The 22,165-nt window shown below is 37.4% G+C and overlaps 1 protein-coding gene across 4 annotated transcripts in view; it reads left to right on the top strand.

Annotated features, from left to right (window-relative positions):
- TFDP2 (transcription factor Dp-2) overlaps positions 1–22,165 on the top strand; it is a 63,157-nt gene that overhangs the window by 890 nt on the left and 40,102 nt on the right. For 3 of the 4 annotated variants that reach the window (XM_055723437.1, XM_055723439.1, XM_055723436.1), the window contains exons 2-3: positions 11,506–11,599; positions 18,112–18,178. In XM_055723437.1, coding sequence (XP_055579412.1) covers positions 11,585–11,599; positions 18,112–18,178 — 82 coding nt within the window. In that variant the 5' untranslated portion in view covers positions 11,506–11,584. Of the gene's footprint in view, positions 1–11,505; positions 11,600–18,111; positions 18,179–22,165 lie in introns of those variants that run through there. The other variant, XM_055723440.1, reaches the window with a different exon arrangement.

The raw sequence follows: 22,165 nt of genomic DNA, 5'->3' as shown, positions 1-22,165 counted from the left end.
CCGCAGCGTGGTGGTTGTGCCTGGCGGCTGTCGCCCCGAGAGGGCTGCTCCGGCGGCAGCAACAGCAAAACTTAACGCCTCTTCCTGCGCCCTTTGAGTTCCAGGCCTGCCTCGAGTCTCAGCCGCAAAGGGCCTGACGGCCAAATACAAATACCGGCTTTGGGAGTCAGAGTACAAACAATAGGAGGAAAATACGGAATAAGCAAACTTCCTTGAAATGTGGAGGAAAACCACATCAGAGAGCGTGCTCCCTCCCCGAGTGAAGGGGTGATGCTGAGCTGTCTAGCAGAGAGCTTATGCTGTTGTCCTCTGTAGAAAGGACTTTATGTTTATTTTCTCTGTAAATTTTTGAATTGGCAGAGAAAGTGAATAGTTTAAATTGATCTGATTTAACATACGGTCTAAAAATTAAAGTTTTTTACTTGGTCAGTTTTCATAATTTGGAAGTCAATTATTTTCGTGACTCTTCACTAATACTTCCAGCAGCTGATAGATTATTTTCTTTTCAACTGCTGTCACTGATGTAGTTTAATTAGGCTGACAAGAAGACAAAGCAAAACTTTGGAGGTTGTGTGATGTAAATACTTGTAACCTGATATAACATTTGGTTAAAAAATAATGTTGTTCTAGTATAAACTGAAAGATAAGTGAATAAATTTTTCTCCATTTCTTTACCCTTCCCGAATTAACTTTACTTCATTTGATTGTATTATATCCTCATACAAAAAAATGTATGACTTGTACCCATGGGGCAAAGGCTCTTTGACAGATGATCAGTGTTACAGAACAAATGCAGCATGGTACTTAACAGCCCTTATTTGTGCCAATGCTATGTGTATGCAGAGATGTTTTGTACATAGTGAAGTACTGAATTTCAGGAACTTCTGTGCAAAATAGCATATAGGGTGCTACAAACAGCACTTTGAAGAAACATGAAAAAGTAAGGAAAAATTTGCATTATAGATAAGACAAGGCTTGGCAGGTGGGGTGGTCATAAAAGTAAAAAAGGATAAATTATTATCCTTTGAAAACTTTCTTGTGAAGTGAGTCTCATGCCTGTAGAAGAGGAAGGAGTAATAGGTCAAATGATGTAGTTGTATACTAGGAAAAAACTGAAAATTATTAAATATTAGCAAGTTTGTGTCATGGATGAATTTAAGAGTGATCTTATTTCACTGTGAAATTACTGGACTTTCCTATAACCACTTCCCGTTTGTACAGAAATCACTTTTATAACACAACAAAAACAAGCCATTTGACTTGAGCTATATTGATGTAATTAACTTCACAGAAAACATACGCTCCTGATAGGAGTGCTCTTTATTGCTGCAGAGGGTTCTGGCTGGCAACCTCACTTTACAAAGTGATAAGGTGCAGTTTTCAATACAGCATCTTGACAGCAGCTATCCAGTGTAAAGGGGATAGGCCAAAGAAATCAGATGGGCAAAGGGCACAGTGGTGTTTTGCAAGGGATGTCAATACTATAGAAGACTTTTTTTTTATCTTTGTCTGCTCTCATATATGCTCTGCGCTATTGTAGGGGCCTCTAGTGCATCTGCACATGCTTCCTGGACAGTTGTGAGCACCCTCACAGCGCAAAAAAAGAGGAAGCAAAATTCCATCTTTCCATCCCCTTCAAGAATTTATGGTGTTATTTGGTTTAAGTGTGCAGAACTCTTCACTGCCTACAGGCAAGTTTAGTGCAAATCTCTAAAAGCAATAGAATAGTGACCTGATACGGTTAGGAGGCGGAAGCTACAGCCTATACTATATAGACAGTAATATTTTAAACTTGTGCATCCTAATGTGGAGTAGAATGAGTTCTTTAGTTAGAGCTAGTCTAAGTCAGTTCTTGGAATTGCATTTTTTCTGATGTACTACCTAAAAATAGGGTTCTTAGGGTTGTCTTTATTAAACGACAATTTCTTAAATTGTTCTCTCTTTCTACATACTTCTTGGTGAAATGATTAAGAATTTCTCTTCTATCTTCCCAATCACATTCACAGGGCATGACTAATAATGAATCAACAGTGAATCTTGAAACAGGGAAAATAAACTGTCTAGTCTCGTGCAAGGAAATACACTTGTGGATTTCTCGCGTGCAAAGCCAAGAAGCCACTGGAGTCAGACAGGTTTATCACAAAATTTTAGGTATTCATTGGAAAAAGTCGAGATATCTTGGTGTGGTAGCAGTATGTATACTGGCTCAGAGCTGATAGTATAAACGCCTGTCGAAGGATCTGAAAAACTAAGCATAGGCTAGGAAATATGTAAAAAGGTGCAGGTGTGGTAGGGAGTGACAGTTTTTTAACAACTTCCTGGTCTGATTGTTTATGTGGTGTTTGTAGCATCCAGTGTTGAACTGATACCAATTCTTTTCCCCTCCTTGTCACTTGATTTGTAGACTATAGCTCTTTCGCAAAAAGGTGACACAGTAGTAAGTGATCTTACTGTTACAGTTTCATTAACGGAACTTTTTTGCTACTTTGTCTGATTTCCTGAGCACAGTTTCCAATAAAGGTCTTTACAGACTGTTCAAGTTTCATACTTTCCAATATTAATAGCATTTAAAAAACCAGTCTAAGCAAATCAAACTGTATGCCTATGATAATTCAGTTTGGAAGACCACTATATATTGTAATATAAGCTAATAATGTGTGTACTAATATATGTGTTAGTAGGATCTGTAACAAAAACATAGCTTTCTAGAATGTCATATTTCTAGTGAAATACAGAATAGTAATTAAATGAAAAGGGATGTTATTTGAAATAACTGCTAGATCTGACTATTTACATACTACTGTTGAAGTTCTTTGCCTTTCAGAACACAGCCTGCAGAATCCAAAGCCTACTGAATAGTAGCATTTTGATAATACTTGTTGTTACTGAAACCTATAGAAATTTTTAGGTTTTTGCAGCACTAACTTGGTGATAAAATAATGCTTTAGATAGCTCACATTAGTATTGGCTGTCACAATAGAGACTGAAACTAAGCTGGAAAAAGATAAGCATTGGTTTTGTTAGTACCCTTGGTTGTGAGCTGCAGCAATTCAGGTGTTGATGCAATTTCATTATTTCTGACTTCGTGATAATGTTTAAAAGAGAGGTAGAAGACAACTTGATACTGTTAACTTCACAGATCAGTTAAGCATGAATTGCAGAGGGGGCTCCTTTAGAGGTATCTTTGAAGGCAATATCCAGGGTCCCCATGGCACTGTGATCTTCCTGGTTTACAGTCTTTAGGATATTTGATAGACACTAACAGGCAAGTTTTTCACAAAGCTTCTAAACGTGCTGTTGCTTAACAGCTTCTAGAAATAATCCATTTTATAAAGATGATGTTCCTTTTCTTTTGACTGGTTTTACATCATTGCAGTCAGTGAAATTTTACAGAACAGTGGTAAGAGGAAGCAGTGATGGTAGTTGAGATTATGCTGCTTCTCCTGTTCCTAGATAGCTGTTGTCCTAACAGTGAACGGGGTGCCTGTGTCCCAAACGTTTTTGTTAACTTCTGTAGACTGAAGTCCATTTGTGAATGTAATTCTGGTCTTGCAGCTTGATTATTTTTTTTCCCTGTTAAAGTTAGGGCATGTTCTGCTGTTTGGTAAGTCAGGTTTCTCCTGTTTCATCAGGTTCCTGTTGCTGCCAGATTTGCCTCAGTTTGGGTGGGAATAGCAAATGATTGAATTCTGTCTTACGATCTCTTTAGTTCTTTTGTTCCACAGAGGCCCTTACTACTAACCTCTGTTTGGGTGACTATATCATCTGGGAAGGTGCATGAAAAGGTTGCTTTGGTAGGAACTCATAGTTTGTTTCTTCATGGTATGTTAGATGTGTTCTGCATGAGTAAATGACCATTTTTGTTCACTGTTTTGTTACTGGGAATTTCAGCCCAAGATGTAAGTGTAAAAAAAGTCACAAGAATAAAGTCATATGTTCAGAATGAAGCTGGCAGGTTGCTACAAGTATGCCCTGTTTTTCAGGCTATGAACTTTTAGTGAAGTTGCATAGATGAATTCTTCAACTTGGTAGCAGCTATTATAATGATATTTGTGGGAATTAAAGTCTTAAAGCAAATGTATCAGTATTTGTTCATTAAAGCTTGTGAATTCCAGGCCATTAATATATTAAAAGTCACTTGTGAGTCATAATGGTCATCTAAGTATTAAACCTTTCCTATCTGACCAATAGCTGTAATTACCAGAATAACAGTAATTGACCTTTAATAGAAATTATGGTGGTAAAATAACCAATAATTATGAATGAGATTAGGAACTGAAAGTGAAAGTGAGTTTATGTCCCCAGAGTGAAATAAAAACCCTTTGTGTACATGGGCTCTCCATTTATTGTAAGGAAAGAGGTAACTTTTCCTTTCATTATAGACTTGACCTTGAGACTTGAGCAGCTTAAAAAATATATTTCTGTTCTCTTAAATGTGCAATCTGATTGTCGTAAGCTTCAGTTTATTTAAAATATAACATAATTGTAAATACATTTAGATTTTTTTTAAAAAATTTAATAACTTTGTATATACAACTGGTAAAATTTCAAGCTGTGTATTGATTCTATGTAACAGCAGGCATCTTCTGTCCGTCAAAAGCAAGTTATTCATCCTGCTTCTTGCTGTATAAGAAATTGGAAAAACTATGATCTGAAGACATAACATCCCTCTTCTTCCTAATGGGTTTTTGAAGCATGCACAGACTCCAGTGAACTCTTAAAAAGCATGGAGTAGTCTTCATACAAACAAACCATATCCAATCTATTGTCACATTTCAATCCTTAAGTAAATTTTCAGGAGATCATAAATGCTTTTTTTTTGGAAAGAGTCATGATGGTTCTGCAAACCAGACTGAGCTGAGCAGTTTGCTAAGTGCAAAGGGTTAGTCCTGTCCTGTGCACAGGCCTAGATGGTCATCTGAACTTCCAGTGGGTTGCAGCATATGGAAAACTTTCTTCTTCCCCCTTTCAGCCCCATTGTTGCTATTCTGACAATTTTAGAACTAAATTGGTTCATTGAGGTAGTCAGGTAGAAATGGGAGCTGTTGAAAGCACATAGCATGGGGAAGGAATGTGAAGCAGAACAAGTAGGGCAAAGTGAGAAAACCCTTTTAGTAATGATAGCAGGGATAGGATCTTGCATCAGTGCAATTTGTTTCATGGAACTGTATCCTTTAGATAATTTTGCGTGCTATAATCAGTATTTGAGAGCTTGTGCATCACTAGAAAAATTCCCTTTTGCCTTTGAATTTAATTATAACTAAAAAAGCATTAAATTTTTTGTAACCTTTACCCTTCGGTGAACAGTGTCATAATCTTCAATCCATGCAAAAGTAGAGTTAATTATGGCTTTAAACTAGAACAAAGCTTCTAGCAAATTACAAGGAGAATGTACGAAATAGTAACTAAGTCTCCATCATCAAGTTCTTTATCCCTATATAACTTGGTGATTTTTAATTAAATGCAAATGTAAAATTATCTTCAGTTCACTGGATGTTAAGATGCTTTCAGCTGCAGGGTGTAGACAAAAGTGTATCTCAGCAGGGTGGTTGAACTGTTCCATGTGTTTATCAAAGTACTGATAACTCCGGAAATTTTAAAATCTCAAAATTAAAACTCATTACAAGACCAGATTAATATCTAGAGCATTCTCTGATACATCATGCAGTATGCAAGCTGGTGATAGCAAGAAGCTTGTTTGACGTCTCAGTAGTCAAAAAAGATTTTTTCAACTGAGCGTAATTGAAAGAGGAGCTAATCTATTATTGGCAATGCACAAAGACTGTCTTAGCAAGATATTGTAGTCATTCATATGGATCACTAAATTTTTTTCAAATGTCAATCCATTACTAACAGGAAACTTCTTCAGGCAAAAAATATGTTTGTAAAAACACAGCGTGCTCTTTACTCTGAAAAGAAGTTGTACGTGCCTTTTCCCATGGAAGCAGTAGATTCCCAAATGTTGTGCCCTGTGTAGTAGTTGGCTATGGAAAAAACCCTGGGCTAGAAACCTAGTTAGAGAGCAAAAGGTGAGCTTACACAATAGGTTGTCTACTTAAAAGAATGGCAGCTAAATTTCTGTTAATTCCAAATGTATCTGTGCATATCTGTGCTGATAAAAATGTCTATAAAACTCAAAAATTTTAGATCATCTTACTTTAAGGGCTGCATGGATGTTATCCGCTGTTCTGATGTTAAGCCATATGAACTTTTATCTTGAATGACAGTAGACTAGTTTGGGGAATTAAAATGAGCTTTCAGAGGTTCAGCTACCTAAGATTATTCCACATGTTTAATGTAACATCCTCCTTATTTGAGCAGTAAGGGACATGCTTCACCTTGTTGGTTGTGAAATAAGCCATGAGTGCTGCTTCTATTCTTACACACATGGTTTACCACTAGTATTTACATGACATCGGGCATGCCTAAGAGCATGCCTAACAAACTGAGTCCCTTGAGGGAAGGAATACCTAGTTCCGGATTGATGGGATTTGGGTCTCGGCACTGTCAGGACTGCACAAGCAGCAGAACTTGAGGCTCAACGGTGCTGTTAAGTGCATGGAGACTTCAGGCATTTTCATCTAGGGGAGAGTTTGATTACAGCTTTGGATTTTGTTCTTGTGTTGTGTGTTCTTGTCACTTGTACATCCACTCAGACCTGTTTTCATCCCTGGGGTTCAAGATATTCAGTAGCCTCCATCAACAGTGCTTTTGCTAGTCATGTTATATCTACAACAGTGAGAATAAATATCACAGGCAGTGGGATTAACGGGGATGTAGCATTTGGGATCAAGTCTGAGAGTATTGTAGGGGATCTGATTAGTTTGTTGCCTCAATATATACAGCAAGAGGTTCTTAAAGGGGCATTTCCCCTTACGTGCTTTTATCAAGCCACAGTACATGTGAGTTATTAGTTAAGTGCTACAGTTTATACCAATTGAACTTACATGTAGGCCTTGTCTAGTCTTCCAGGTTTTTTGTGCTGTGTAAATCTGAGTCATGATAACTGCTGTTGTCAGGAGGTGTCGGTTAATTTGTTCTGATCACACATTGGCATTTTGCTCAGTCACATAACTTGGGAGAACCTGGTCAATTGCAGGTACTTACTTGGTTCTGTTCCTTCAGATTTCTTCTGTCACCTGGTTTCCCCAAACTACAAGATGAGAACCTCACTTTCAAATTAGGTTTCAGTTGTTGTATCTTCCATTTGCATCTTGGTTTAAAGTGGTCATGCTTACTTTGTTTTCGTGTCACGTAGTAGTGAAAACTTCTGTATTTTGGATTCGTAGGTTGCAGTCTCTTAAGTCACATAAAAATGATTAAACAATGAAGCTTTTAAACTCACTACTCTTAAGTTATTTTATTTTGTTAAAAACTCCTCATATAATTTAGCAGTCAAGTCACTTAGATTTCCTTTGGTCAGTCTCTCTAATTACCTTGTCTGTTATATACAAGGGCTTTGTTGAAGGCATCCAGTGGCTTACAGTAAAAACTGGAAAAATAAGTTTAGTACCTACAAGACCTTCATCAAACACATCATGGTGGGAGTTCCTTTCCGATTTTCCTAAGAGCTACTTTCTAATACTATTTTCAAAATAAAAATTTGATATTTGATAATCTGGTCTTGTAATAATAAAAATTATCTGTGTGATAACTGAAGATGGTGACTTATTTCCCATTCTGTGTATGCAGCTTGTTGAATACACCCCTTGGTTGGCTTTTTGAAGTTCTACATTAAATGACAAGCTGGATGTTATATGGACATGGATATTCCTGCCTTTTGCAGTTTGTAGGCCAAGTTTATTTGTTGTGTACGTAAATAAAGGATAAAACTGGGACTTAAGTCATCTGAAGAAGACTCGGGAAAAAAGTTGACAAATCAATGGCATCTTCTTATAGAGATGCAAAATCTGTAATTTAAATTGCAGAAATCTGGTAACAAAGTTGTATTTTTGTTTCTCGGGGTGCCAATACATTAATTTGGCTAGTACACACAGATATTTTCACTAAATTTGACCGTTTTTAATCTCAGTCGCTTCAAAAGGGAGTTGGATATTGAAATGTTTTGTAGGAATAAGATGGGGAGACACTTCCTGGGAGCAGGTGGATTTCTGATAAGTACTTTGTAATTTTGAAATTTTCCTGGTCTGAAAACTGAGACAGAGTGAAGCAACATATGTGTAACACATGGTCTGATCCATGTAGGTGCTGTGCATAAATTAGTGGTTTAAAACTGAGCTTGTACTGATTAATAAGGAATCATTTTGTTACTGCTGTCTTCTGAAATGAGCCTTGCAGTACCATAGCTTGAAGGTTAGTAATATAGAGAGGGGTGTGAAGAATATAAACTAATTTCTAGTAGAAAGGCTGGCATTACTTTTTTTTTTTTGAAACTGGTGACACTTTCTTTCCTCTTAACTGACCCAGTTACTCTGAATAATTTTCACTTTGCAATACTCTTGATCAAGTAACTGAAAAAACTCCTTGGTGATGACAAAGATCATTCTGGTATACTAAAACACCTACATCATCTTCTGTGTTCCATGAAGACTTTTCATCATAACAATTTAGGTAACTGTCCAATAGTTGTCTTAATTTGTAGTTGTTTAACACTGATGTAATACTTACACAAATGGCACTTTCTGTTGAGAAGTGGAAGTGGCCTCTGGGACTGGAGAGAATCTTTGTGTGATGCTGGTCTGTGTGAAGTACTGATAAGAACTGGAGAAAGCTAAAGAAAACCAGGATAAGTTTGGTAAAACTTAATTTTCAGGGACAGAAAATTGACAGTTATGGTACAGGGCTTTTCTGCTGTTAGGTTTTAGCCAGTATGTATATCTTAAAAGGGATAATTTAAAAATAAGATTTTGTACCATGGAAAATAAACCTAGGAAAGAATATGATATTTTTCTGCAGATAACTGCTTACTGTTTTGCATTGTTTCTTGTGCTGGGATTCAGCTTCAGTATCACTGAAATTCAGAATAGATCTGGCTTTTAACTTGCAACAGGAATAGGTACATGTAAACACTCTTGTACTGTTTTGTTGTAACTAGAGCTTTATTATCTGGGCTTTTGTAAATTTAATGCCATTTAATGCCAGACTGGATTTTTAATGTTATTGGTATAAGTGATTAGACAACATATGTTCTAGAAACTTTTAACTCGAACGTTTACAAAGTTGGACAGTTCAGTTGATTCACTGTACTGTGCAGTATCTGACCAAAAAGCAAAATTATGGGAGTGGTTTATAAACCAAGGCTTAGGTTATGAAGGGACAACCTTAGTTCAAATAAAGCAATCTCTGTGTTTTATGTACTTTGGGCTCTGAACCTGTCTTTATGCAGCCTCATTTCAGTAGAAACCAGCTAAAGAACAAAAAGGTTGAGTGTTACGTTTCTCTATCTGTGTGGTGCAAGCTGTCAAACAGCAATTAGGAATGAAGAGAACCTCCATTTTGAGGCCATCTGTGTAGGTTCTTTTGTCTGAACCTGACAAGAGGTCGTGGCAGATGGTGGGGTCACAAAGTCTGGCTTCTTGAGCTTGACAAAATGTGTTCATAAAGCTGGAAGAAAACCAACTGTTCCTACTGGCTGAAGAGCATTGTGGCAAAGGACTGTAATAGTTTATGGACAATACCTTCTGGATCACTAAGCTTGACAGCAAATAACTTGTTGAAGATGAAACTAGTTTGCTTATCTGTAAACAGGTTAAAACTGGTTAGCAAATGTATTCTTAACTGTGTTTTATTTGAGTAAATTACTTGTAAAGCCTCTTAAAGCAAGAGGGGGAGGTCAAACTGCATAATGAATTTTGGCCAGAGCTCCAGATGTATTTGAAGAGCTTGTGTGGAAAGAGGAGGAAGGTAGAAAAAGATAAGGCACATAAATCAGAATTTTCAGATGCAATGCAAGGATTCAGTATTTGGTCTTTGCTGTGACCACTGTAGGTTTATGGCTTTTCTGTGGCTCTTCAAGTTTCAGGATTGCTACGCAGAGCCAGTAGTCCCTTTCCCCAGGGTGTGAATACATATATCTCTGTAATGCGCTCTCAGAAAGCAGAGGAAAAAGTTTATTATTTTCTTGGATGTTTTATTGTGAAACTAAAACTTACAGTTTTCGTGGGAGAGTGTCTTAGTAGACAGAATTGTGTGGTGTTCATATGCTGGAGTAACTGCTTAATTATGGTTGCAATAAATAGGGGCATTAAGGAAGAGAAATACAACTCATTCAACAGGAAATGGAGAACACCTCTAAGTTGAACAAAATGTTTACCACTAACTCTAATAACAGTTTAATTGATATGATGACTGAATAAACCCAGAAATCTACAGAAACATCCTAGAATTTAAAATTCTTCTGGATTGTCCAAAATCACTAATGCAGTGATGGTAGAGTTCCCCGTTAGCTATGCACACTACTGAAACGGTTTCTGGCGCTTTTCTAGGAGGGAGGTGGAGACACTGGCATTTCTTAGACCTTCTGTAGGTTAAAAACCAGAGGAAACAGCATAAATTGCACCCTGCGTTTTTAGCTAGTGAGTTCTGCTGTAAGTGGTCATGACTTATATTTGGTAACTAGTTTAGGCATCTTTCAAAAGATCTTTCAAAAGATCTGACTGAATTGATTCCACACTTGAAAGTGCAAACAGGTCTTCCTTTCTTATACATCCAAGTGCAACTCAGATGTCTTTTGTAGTCCCATTTTTTTAACAGCAAGTAGTACTTACAAAGTACTTTTGAAGTACTTAAACCCTTTGTCAAGTTAATTCTATCTTTAAATTGGTTTGTGCTCCCAGCATTGACTTGTTTCGGTTTCGGGGGTTTTTTTGTTAACATTGTAACTTGTTTTGTTCCGTTTTCTGTAAGACTTTTGGAAGCTTTGATTGAAAGAACAAGTCACTTCAAGTACTTTCAGTATACCAAAATGTTTGTCTCTTCCTGGAATTCTAATATGATAATTCTAATTACATAGGTTTAATAAAAAAGCCTGAAAATACTAAAAAGATGAGTTTGAACGGGAATGTTTTTTCTTGGATGTTTCCTAGAAGTACTTAATATTTGCTGTGTATATATATTTCATAGTATTTCCTACTTTTTATCAGAATCTTTGGATGTCTGCAGTGATGCAATTAGAAGCTTTCTCTGTTGTTGGAGCCTAAAGAGACACGATGGAGAGAATTAATTCACTTCCAGTTTTCAGAGTCAGTCTGCATTAGATGCAAATGATTGCATGGTTTTAATTACAAGATTTTAGTAATGGTATGACGTACTTTGCTAGCACGTTAATGTAGTTAGGCCTCTGTGTGAATTGGGCCTTTATCTATAAGATTACTCTGCCTGTTACAGGCAGTGTACATTTCTAGTATCTGTGCAGGACCTGACTACTGTGCTGATTGATTTTATCAAAAAGTGTAAAAGAAAAAACCTGTCCTCTGGAGATGCAGAGCTTCAGCTTGAGAGGTAACTGAAAATGTATTTATACTAAGATATTTTATTTTCTTACAGGATGTTCATTTTAAAGATTCTGTGAAGATGAAAAGGCATATCTTATGGTTTTACGGAATATAAAGCAATACTGTCTGACATGACGGCAAAAAATGTAAGTACAGTTCTACAACATGTATTACTTTTTTTACATATATGTATATATATTGGCGTGCTGCCAGTCACTTCTAGCTTTCAGAATTTGAAGGTCTTTGTGTTTGATTTCTTGTATTTGTCTGTACAAGAAATCAAACACACAGACTTTCAAATTCAAAAAATCTTGTCTTATTTTTGTATACCACAAATGCATACCCCATAATCTTCTGCAGTATTTTGATAAATGTAAACTGGTTAGAAGCTCTTTAAGGATGTGGAGTTTCCTCAGCTGTAGATCAGGTTGATAACTGGGGAAATGCTTTATGCTGTTTTGTTACTGATCCTTATGGGTCCCTTCCAACTTGAGATAGTCTTTGACATATTCTATGATTCCTATAACATTACTCCAAATTTATCAGAGAGCTTCTCATTTTTTTGAAGCATCTCACCTTTGACCAGGGGAAAATCCTTCTACTGAGTCTAAGTCTCAAAACTCAAGAAAGAATGTAAAGGTGGCATATTTTTTTACTAATGTTGGTACACTTTCGGTTTCTGGAAGACTGAGGGCCTTCCTGTTTCTTTGCCGCGTTAACAAGCCTCTAATGTGGTGTCTAGAGGCTCTATATTTGACTCCCCTATTGTGATTTCTGAGGAAGCTTATGAAATGTCTAACGTTCTGACCTTACTTTTCTGCCTAAATATCTGTGCTTCCTGAGGTACACAATTTGTGTGGAGAACAGTTCTGATTAAGCTTGGTGGTCAGTGAGGTGAATATGACTTCAGGCCCCAGGCAGTTTACTTGTTGACTGCCTTTGATAGGGCATCCTGCAGTCTAATTAAATCTGGACAGGTTTAGGAACCAACACAGCTCAGGAAGTACCCCACAGGAAAAGTGCAGATAGCCCTAGGGTGGCTCTCTGTTAAGTAACTGCAAAAGCTTTTGTGCATTTTTGGTTAGATTCATGCCAAGGGCATAGTTCGGTTAAATTAATTCTCAAGTCTCAGAATGGTCTTTTTTGTGGGCTTTATTAATAGTTTTATTTGGTGTGTAGTTCCAGGTAAGGCTTTCAGATGTCTTAGATCTGTTTGATTCAAGCTGACCACACCAGAAAATAAATTGATGTGTGTATGCAAAGCCCTTGACTTACTTATTTCATAGGCCGTATTCAACTGTAGTATAAATAAGTAATTCTACTGATGTATGTGGAATAGCTGCAGAAATCCAAATCATTTGTGGTTTTGACCTTTTGTTCAATGCAGTCAAAAGATAAATACCAATGCCAGTAAAATCCATGGAGTGTTATGTGATAAGGTCATAGAGTGACATACGTTGGAAGGCATCTCAAGAGGCCATCTACTCTGGTGCTTTGCATAAGGCTTTTTGACACTTGGATTCAGAGCCCAGTTGCTCCCTGCTTTGTTAGGGCTGCTCAGGGCTTTGGGGTTTGAAAACCTTTGAGGACAGATACAGGACGTTGTCTGAGCAACATGCTCTTGTGCTGAATACAAAAATATGTTTTTGTTGTTGGCTTTAATGCAACGCTGTAGTTATTTTATAGAGTAAATATTTTATTGGTATGTATGCTTTGAAATTTTGCATATTAAACTATGCAAACTTAGTTACTTAGTTAATGTTTCTGGGTTTATTTACAGAAAATCAGTTACTGTGGTACAGATGGAAGTAGAACTCTGTTTTCATGTTTAAGTATACCTTTTCAGCAGATTTGCAAAATAAATAACAAATCTTTATTTGTTTATACAAATAAACAATATTAACCCTTGTAAAAACAAGGATGGTCATATACTTTCTGTACTAATTTGTAGCACTTCTTCAGGATTTCCCAATCTTAGTTACTCAGAATTGCACACTCAGACCAGTAGTGTCAGCCCTAGTGTTTGCAGTTGCTGTTAGAAGGCCTAAGAATGCTGCTGAATTTGGAGAGTTCTAGAGTTTAAAGTACATCTGTGGGTTTCTGTAGCCTGAAACCTGTTTCACGTGTAAGGTTAGTGTTTGTCTGTTACACTGTCTGAAATATTTCGATGGTCTGCGGAGTGAGTTGAGGGAGTGAGTTTCTCTACTTCACTTTTTTTTTCTTTCCATTGAGGCATCAAGGAAAGGGAACTTTAAAGTACTGGAATTTGGACATCTGGAAAACTCTTAAAGGGCACTTACCTTTCATCAAACTTGTACCCATCAGGAAGCTATCACCTCCATGTTCTGAAATCACTATCCCTCAACTGGGACACAGTAGTCTGGGGATGTTTGTGCTCCTAATGCATCGCAAGAACAAAGTGCAGTGAGCTTAGGCTAAAATGTCTTTGCATCTCACATGCATAAGCTATGATGAGCAACCTTGTCTCCAAGGAAGCTTGCGGTTCAAGCACATAGCAAAATGTTTCCCTAGACTGAATGTGTATGTGAGATGAGTAACATTCCCCATCATTGTTTTTCCTTGCTAACTTTTTGAGTACATGATGGGAGAATTACCAGGGCTGGGCTCACTGCTGACCTGCTCTAAACGTAGGACGCTTCTGGTATCTGTTTGTGGAACACTGATTATGGGAAATTTGACCTTGCTTAGAAAACCAATGAAAGCAGCTGTGAATAATAAAATGTTAAATAAAAGTTACGGATTCTCTTTGAGATGAGATATTTATGTGCTTACCATATACATTGTACCTAGATGTAATTTAAATCACCCTGTAATAATGGGTTATTTCATTCTTTCCTTATATCATGTGTTTTTCTTGCCTGTTTTGTACTTCCATTCCTATCCATCCTTCAGGTAAGAAGGCAAGACACCAAGACAGTATTGAGAAGGGGGGGGGGGGGGGGGATCAGCAAATATTCAGAGTTTTATTTTTAGGATAAAATAAATAATATGACTGCAGCAGATTATTTGGAGACTGTTAGGTTGGTTGTCTGATCTGAATTTATATACATGTGCTTGTAAAGTTACTTGTTGCTGCCTCTCAGAGGGTGGTTGCCTTATCATAGGTAAGGTTAGTTAAATGGCTATACTAGTTCTTCTTTCACATGTCACTGTGGAAGAAAATGAATGAGTTTAACTGCTGAAGTTGGTCAAGAGGGTCTTAAACAAGCCTCAAAACCTGTCTTATACAGGACCTGCTTCAAAAACAATGTAAAGGACATTAGCTGTTCTGCACTGACAGCCCATGCAGGTTTCTTGTAGTTTGTGATGCGAGCCCTTTTTAGGTCCTATATGAGTTCCTTCTGTAAGTGATACTACTACAGTATGTCTACAAATGAGTCTGTTAGGGCTTACAGGTATAAGAAAACAGCCAGTTAATGGATTCACTACCTATTTACAACTTCTGCATGCTATAATCTGGATTAATTCTAGGGCAGAGAGAATAAAAACTTTTCAGGTTAATGGGAAAGTTGGTTTCTGTAAGGGAAGAAAAGGATTGCAGGCAGAGTTCTGCTACTTGAACAGTATGTCAAGCAGTGAAGAAGGCTGATAAATCTACAAGGGCAGCTCGTGACAGTCTGCCCCATCCAAGAGCCTGGTTGTGAATCTTTTTTTCTTTCCCCTTGCCCCATTTGGAAACCCCTTCACCTACTAGGACTTGATGGAAGTATTTAACAATGCGGATGCCTGTCAAGTGCTTGCTTCATGGCTGGATTCGTCTTGCTGCAGATGGACAGAAGTAGGAGTTCTGCTCCTGCTCTGCCCGGTAATCCAAACACTCAGGGGCAGTGTTGTAAAGCAGAAATACCACATGAGCTGTACAAAAAGTAATAAATGATACCTGTGTATGCATGGGATTGTTTGCTGGTTTCAGCTTAGGAGTAGTGAAATGACAAGATTCCCAAAAGCAGTAGGTGGTACAGTTGCTCTGTGACTATGTGACATACAGATAACACCTGGCCTGGGACCTGTCTGACGTTGAAGTGGAATGCTATAAAGTTCTTGTTCTGCTGCAGTATTATAATATTGCATCACGCTTTGTTTTGTCTGAGGGCTTAGGTAGATAATTCTTTCATAAGAGAAATTCCTTTAGATCTGCCACACTTCTCATTTCAGGTCTCATGAAATTAAAGTTTGTTTTCAAGCTCTTCTAAACTTAGATACAAAGATTATAAAACTGAGAGAAGGGCTCCTGTTCATTGGATGGTCTTTATAAATGTGTTACTAGGACCATCATAATGAAAATATGTATTTCTGTGCAAACTAAAGTTCTGCTGTAATTTTTTTATCATTTGGATCGCTGAAGTGCAAGATGCAACAAAAAACATCTCAAGTACTTAGTTGCATTTTCTTAGGTATTGAACCAGTTAAATTATCTACATCTTCCAGAGAATTAAATGTAAGTGTTTGAATTTTCATAATAGGTGGAGAGTCGTCTTGGTCTGACAATGCATGTGTATCATCTTCAGTGTTTTAACTGAAGCACCGATATGAATCAATAGGGAAACATACAGTTGTAAATCCAGAGCTGAAAGTTCAGTTGTGAACAAACTGCAGTGCTCTCTTTGAAGATGTTCATAGGAATTTTAATTCTTATCTTTTCTCTTGGAATGAGTTAAGGCCCTTGTATCTTACACTTGATATTTACCCCTGTGGCTCCCCTGTTCCTTCTCTGAATTAAAATTTTCTCCTATTTATGGTGTTCTATTTCTTGCAAAAACAGGGGTCCTAGGGAGAAGCTGATACTGTTACTGTGCAAAGGCAGCAGTAGTATGATGCAAAAAGGCTTTTCATCTTGGCTTGGCAGTCATAAGGCCCTTTCAGGTGCTATATGCTATGCAAATTAGTAACCTTTCCAAACCTCTGTTTTAAAGATCTTAAGAATGCGTTTTCTGCAGAAGGAAGCACAGTGACCTCTTCCCACAAGAGCTCTCCTGGCTGGCCAAGCGCCGGGAGAAAGCACACTAGAATGCTGCTGTTTTCCATAGTGATAGGAAACGTTTTGTGTTTGTTCTCATGTCTTCCTCCTCTTCCCTGTACTCACATCCAGGCCATGTCCTTACCAGCCCTGCTTCATTGCCTCTGCACCGCTGCTACCTGGTGGGAGACAAGAGGGAAAATGGAGAGGAAAAAATGAGATCCTTGCCGTTTCAAAAGCAGCTTCTGGTGATACCATAGTCTGCAACAACCAAAGCACTTGATTGCCCATTAGAAATAGTATGTGACCCTGTAGTTGCATGTGACAGGAAAGAGCAAGTCTGATATAGGCAACATTTGAGATTAATTGATGACCTATGAGCATCCCTAAGAGCTTGTTTACAGAAGCAGGACTTAGCTCATTTAGGCAGTATTTTATGTAATACAACAACAGTTAATGTTTGTATGTTGTTCCTGATGGTGAAAAAAGTCTTAACAGAAGTAGTTTCAAAGGTGTGTATCACAGTGCTGTATGCAGATTTTCCTCTTCAAAATTACTTACCAAATACAAGTTATCTAGTGGGACTGTGCAATTGAATGCTTGTAGTAGGTATTTGTTGCTCTTGTGTAGTTTATTTTAGTGTTATGTTACTACTGTTTAATTTGCCTGCAATTAAATTATTTTCTAATGTGATATGATTAAAATGATACAGGTGGCCCTAGCGTATGTTCTATTATTACTACATACATCTGTAAAATACAGCAAATATTTGATCTTTGACTGTATGATTGTTTTTTCTTAACTTGAATACCTGAGCCCTTTGTCCCAATTATTTACAGAAGTACTCAAATTTTATAATATTTCAGAAAGAGATTTTGAGGTATTTAGTTTAATTGCCTACTGTTCCAAACAGAGCTCAATCCTTCGGTGCTTATCACAGCTTCTGTCTTGGAAGCAAAACAAAATGCTTTGTTCAACAGAGGTTACTAAGGTGGTGCAAGCATAACGCTCTGAAACTGCAGAGTGCCTTACCAATACTTGTTGTTGCTGGGCCCATCCCTTATTAGCTGGGATTTGAGGGACTTTCCATCTCTTTCCTCTCTCATCCAAGAACAGCGATCTTGCATTTTTCTATACAAACTCCACCTTTCTATGCTTTGTGTACATGCCAAACTCTGAGATGCACCATTCTCCATGCCTCTGGTAACTTACCCTCAGGGTAAATCAGTTCATCTCTGAAGACTAGGGAATGTATTTATAATGCATCAATAGTCACATCTCCTCAGACCTGTAGACTGCAGCTTTGTACTGAGAATACTGGACATCAGGCAGATTTCTGCTGTGTTGTTGGTGGCAGTTGCCCTGTTTGACTTGGAGGGGACAGTGACCTACACCATAATAATCAGAATGTGCTGCTTGAGTCATGTATAGTACAGTATCAGAATATTTAGGGGCTTTTTTAGGTAAGAACTTAGGTAAAATTGCAGTTTGTCTTCATATATACATAGTAAATGTCTTGGATCCTCTGCTTTCTATCTCATGCTCTTGTTAGACTACTGTCTGTAGGATTATGATGTTTCAGAAATGTAGAACACATTAATTTTGTAATACTGTTAGTTGCATGCTAAAAAACATAGAAAGGTTTCTCGTATTTTAAGACTGCAAAAATGTTTTGTTCAGGTTGGTGTGACTTCCACAAATGGAGACTTGAAAGGATTTATAGATCAGAACCAGAGTCCAACAAAAGGTAAGAGAATTCTATTTGTATACATAGAAAAGAAGCGTACATTAAGACTTATTTCTCTCTTACCTTTACTAAATTAGTAGTATTGCTGATTTCACTGCATATGGTCTGTTCAGTTTTGGGAGACTCAGAATTTAAATGTCTGAAATGTGTTTCATACATCCACACTGGTGGTAGTTTTATTATTGGCATGCAAGTGTCAGTAACAAAGATTGGAAGATCTTCAGGTTTTCAGAGGGTGTAGTAAAAATATTAGAGGATAAAATAAGCCCTTTTTTTTTCTTTCCTTGATGGTGAATGATGTGGTGAATTTTCTGATTTCTACCTCCCCCATGAAGTTCTCAGACTCTGTTGTAGTCCAAATGGGAGAGAAGGTTAAGCATGACTTCAGGGTTGGTGGTATCTTGTGGTACTTTTATGAGCATTCTGTACAATTTACAGTAGTAATTATATTTTGCCCTATCCTGTTGCATCTTAAGCATTTCTAGATTAATCACTTCTGACTCTAAAACAGTGTGTTGGCAGTCAGAACCAGCTATAGGATTCCAATAAAACAAAACAGCAACCCCTTACCAATGTTAGAAACTTTGAGAATTTTCAAGTCAGGAAATGCTTCAATCAAGCTTTCTAAGTAAATACTGGCTTGCTGTTATCGACTGCAATAAACAAATGCATATAGAAGCTGCAAGAATGATTTTTGACTCATCACAGCATTTTAGGTGCATCAGACTTAAGAGTCTGAAAAAATAAAAGTCTAAACAGGAAAAGGCTAGAGCTACAGTATCTTTCTAGTTTTCTAAACTATGCAGAACTTTACAGACTGGGTTTAGGTCTTTGAGAATTAATTTGTGGTGCACTGCTGAGATAATTGCCCTTTGTGTTGTATGCCTTTATTTTGTAATTATTGTCATGATACTATGGAAAAAGACTAAAGTAAGTACAACATTTGAAAATCATTCTGTGAGAAAGCAATTGATTCTTCAGAGAATAACTAAATTGAGTAACTGTATAAACTATAGGACACTGCTGTTAGTAGTAATATCACATGATCCTTATCCCAGTTGTTAGTAGAGTTTGCTTCTGGGATGATGGATGTATTATTTACCTCCATTCTTCTATATTTTTTAAATGTTATGCTCTAATGATTTATATTTTTTTAACCTTGAGGTGTACTTAAAAATCACTGACATCTGTTCAGATATAACATCTTTTTTGTGCTGGCTTTTTCTTCTTGGAGAATCAAATATTCCATAAAAGCTGGAAAAACTTGCATGCCAGTATCTAAGCTGTCCCTTACTTTCAATCTGAAGTATTACTTCTGGCATGTCCACTGTTGAACCCATGAAGCTAAGGAAGGGGAAGGAAACTCCAGACAGGCATTCAGACCCACCATCTCCTAACAGGGCTTTGTGAGCTTCCTAATGAATACAGGTTTTATTGTTTTATCCATTATTTAAGTTAACTCATTTGCTAGAGTAAAACTAAATTAAATTTATTGCTATATGTCCAGGTGTGCTCATAATGTGTCTTTGCAGCGTTCTTAGAATGAAGTATGATGGATTTATGGTACGTTCAAGAGCAAAAGAGAGAGGCCATTTGCTCAAATAAGAATCTTTTTGAAAGTATCAGATTTCAAGTACTAGAAAATTTTGTTTAGAAACATTGCAGCATTTGGAGTTTTTTCTAAAAAGATTATTTATGGTGTGTGTTTATTTGTTATTTGCCTGTAGCACAAACATACTAATCTAGTACCAGTATTGCATTGAAGGAACACTTTGGATTCCAGCGCTGAGCCATGAGCACACAGCAAATGCCTTGAAAATTTTGTCTACTTTTTTTTAATGAACTTTGATCTTTCCTTATACTGTGAAATCTATTGTGTAATCCTGGTTTTACTGGGTTTAAATCTGAAAAATGGTGGACTGTTCTTGATAAACCCATTGCTTTGCCACTTTGCCTAGTAACAGTAGCGCTGCAGCCTGGGTCTTTGAGGATGCTGTTTCAAACTGCAGGAGAATGTCTTGAAACACCTAGCAAATCAGCCGTTGCTGTTTCTGTACTCATATGTACAGCTGCATCTCATTCTGTAGTATTAGCACCACTAGATAGTTATGTAGGGGAAATCTCCTGGCTTTTTCACATTAAAAATGTGTCATCAAAACAGCTAATCACTTGACCCTTGTGCTCTAAAATTGCTTTCTCTGCTTTTTTTTGTTCACAGGCTTAACTTTCAAAATCTCTTTTCTCCCTGAGTTTTTCCCCTGAACCATCTGAAGCAGTTACTGTGTTGCTGCTGTTCCAGTGTGTGTTTGATCAGGCTTCATTTATCTTTCCAACCATGACCTGTAGTATCCATGCACAATCTCCTGGATATTTTTCCAGATTTACTTTGCTACAGGAGAAGTTAATGCTCACAGACTGCTTAGGTATCTCAGTCTAATTTCTAAGTCTTCTAAGTACTGTTGTCTCACTTCTGCTGATTTTTAAATCCTGAATTACTGTTCCTAAATAGGTTGACAGTTTGTTTGGTTTATTTGGGGATTCAGTTTTCTTACTACTTGCTTGTTTCCTGTGCCTATTAGTGAATACTGTGGTCTTTTGGTCTTCTTGCTGTAGCTTTTTTTGATTCAGGCTCTTTGGAGTACTTTCAGTATTATTTTTTTTTCCTTGTATAGATGTCTGGGGAAAAGAAGCATTTCTGGTACCCAGCATATCTAAATGCAATACAGATTTACTAAGGAATTGGATGTTTTAGATGTGATGACTGCAGAATCAAAGCACATACATCCAAATTTTTAACCCTCATAAAAAGACTTACTGCTTAATTCTGAAGGGAACTAAATATTTCTTTCTGGGTGTGCCTAGAAGAAATACCACAGTGTTCAGCAGAGCATTAACTCAGAAGGTTGTTCACTTTGGTTAGTCAGCAATTCCTGTTCAACAGTTTACTTACCTACATTTGTTGCCTTTAACTCATAGGCAACAGGCTCTTTTGGCTCAAGGATCTCCAATTGGAGCTTTTTCGCTCTGCTTGAAACGAATATTCATTGGATCTGAGAGGCAATGCCACATGCGGATGGCTTTTGACTGATGGCCAGGGTACTCCCCTAATGCCAGGGACCACTTGTTGCAAGGACAGTCATGGGGTAAAGTATTTTAAGTAGTTCACACAGCACAGTCTGGATGTCTCCTTTCAGAAAAAGTCATTTTCACTCAGTCTTTGACATAGTAGATTCTTCTTGTTACAGGCAAAATTGTTCAGCTGTGGCAAACTGGGTTGACTGTGCTTTCCATATCTGAAAGTACCTGGCAGACTAGTGATTTAAAACTATTCCTGTAGGAGACCTGCCTTTTAGTTCTCCCAGACAGAAAAAAAAATGGCCCTGGTTCTCACTCTTTAGTGAACGAATGCACTTGGGTTACTGAGTGCAGAAGGCGTGCTTCGTCTCGTGTTCTGGAGCACAGAGATGATTGTTGCTCTTCTTAGCCTTGGGGAGAGATCTGTGCATTCGTGTTAGGTGTTCTTCTAGTGTTTTATCTAGTGTTTTATCATGGATTGTGCCTGTTGGGAGAAACTGCTGGTATGCTTCATGCTAACAAGATTGACATGCTCCGGGGTGTAGGCAGAACTTTGGTGCCTAATACAGTTAATTGACAACAACTAAGATACTCCGTTATTTAGGCAAAATCCTAGATGTCTTTGTGGAGTTGGCCCAATCTATTAAAAATTATTAAGTATAATAGTTCAAGTTAGTTCTTAAACAGGTATAATTAGGTTTATGAATGAGCTGGATAGTGACAGTTCATTTGTGGGTTTGGGATCATTGTTTCAAGCTGTGAGTGAATTAATTCAGACATACTGTAGAGTTTATGTTGAAAAGTTGCATGTGTAACCAGAAGAATTTAAAATTTAATCTGTTTGGGAGACATTCCTAGTCAGTAAGTTAAACGCAGTTTTGTAATCCTGTTGGTACATAATATAAAAATAGA

Source organism: Falco cherrug, chromosome 11, assembly GCF_023634085.1.
Source record: "Falco cherrug isolate bFalChe1 chromosome 11, bFalChe1.pri, whole genome shotgun sequence".
In the NCBI taxonomy this organism is placed as follows: Eukaryota; Metazoa; Chordata; class Aves; order Falconiformes; family Falconidae; genus Falco; species Falco cherrug.
Note: the sequence above shows the minus strand (reverse complement) of the source record. Positions and strands in the feature narration are given on the sequence as shown.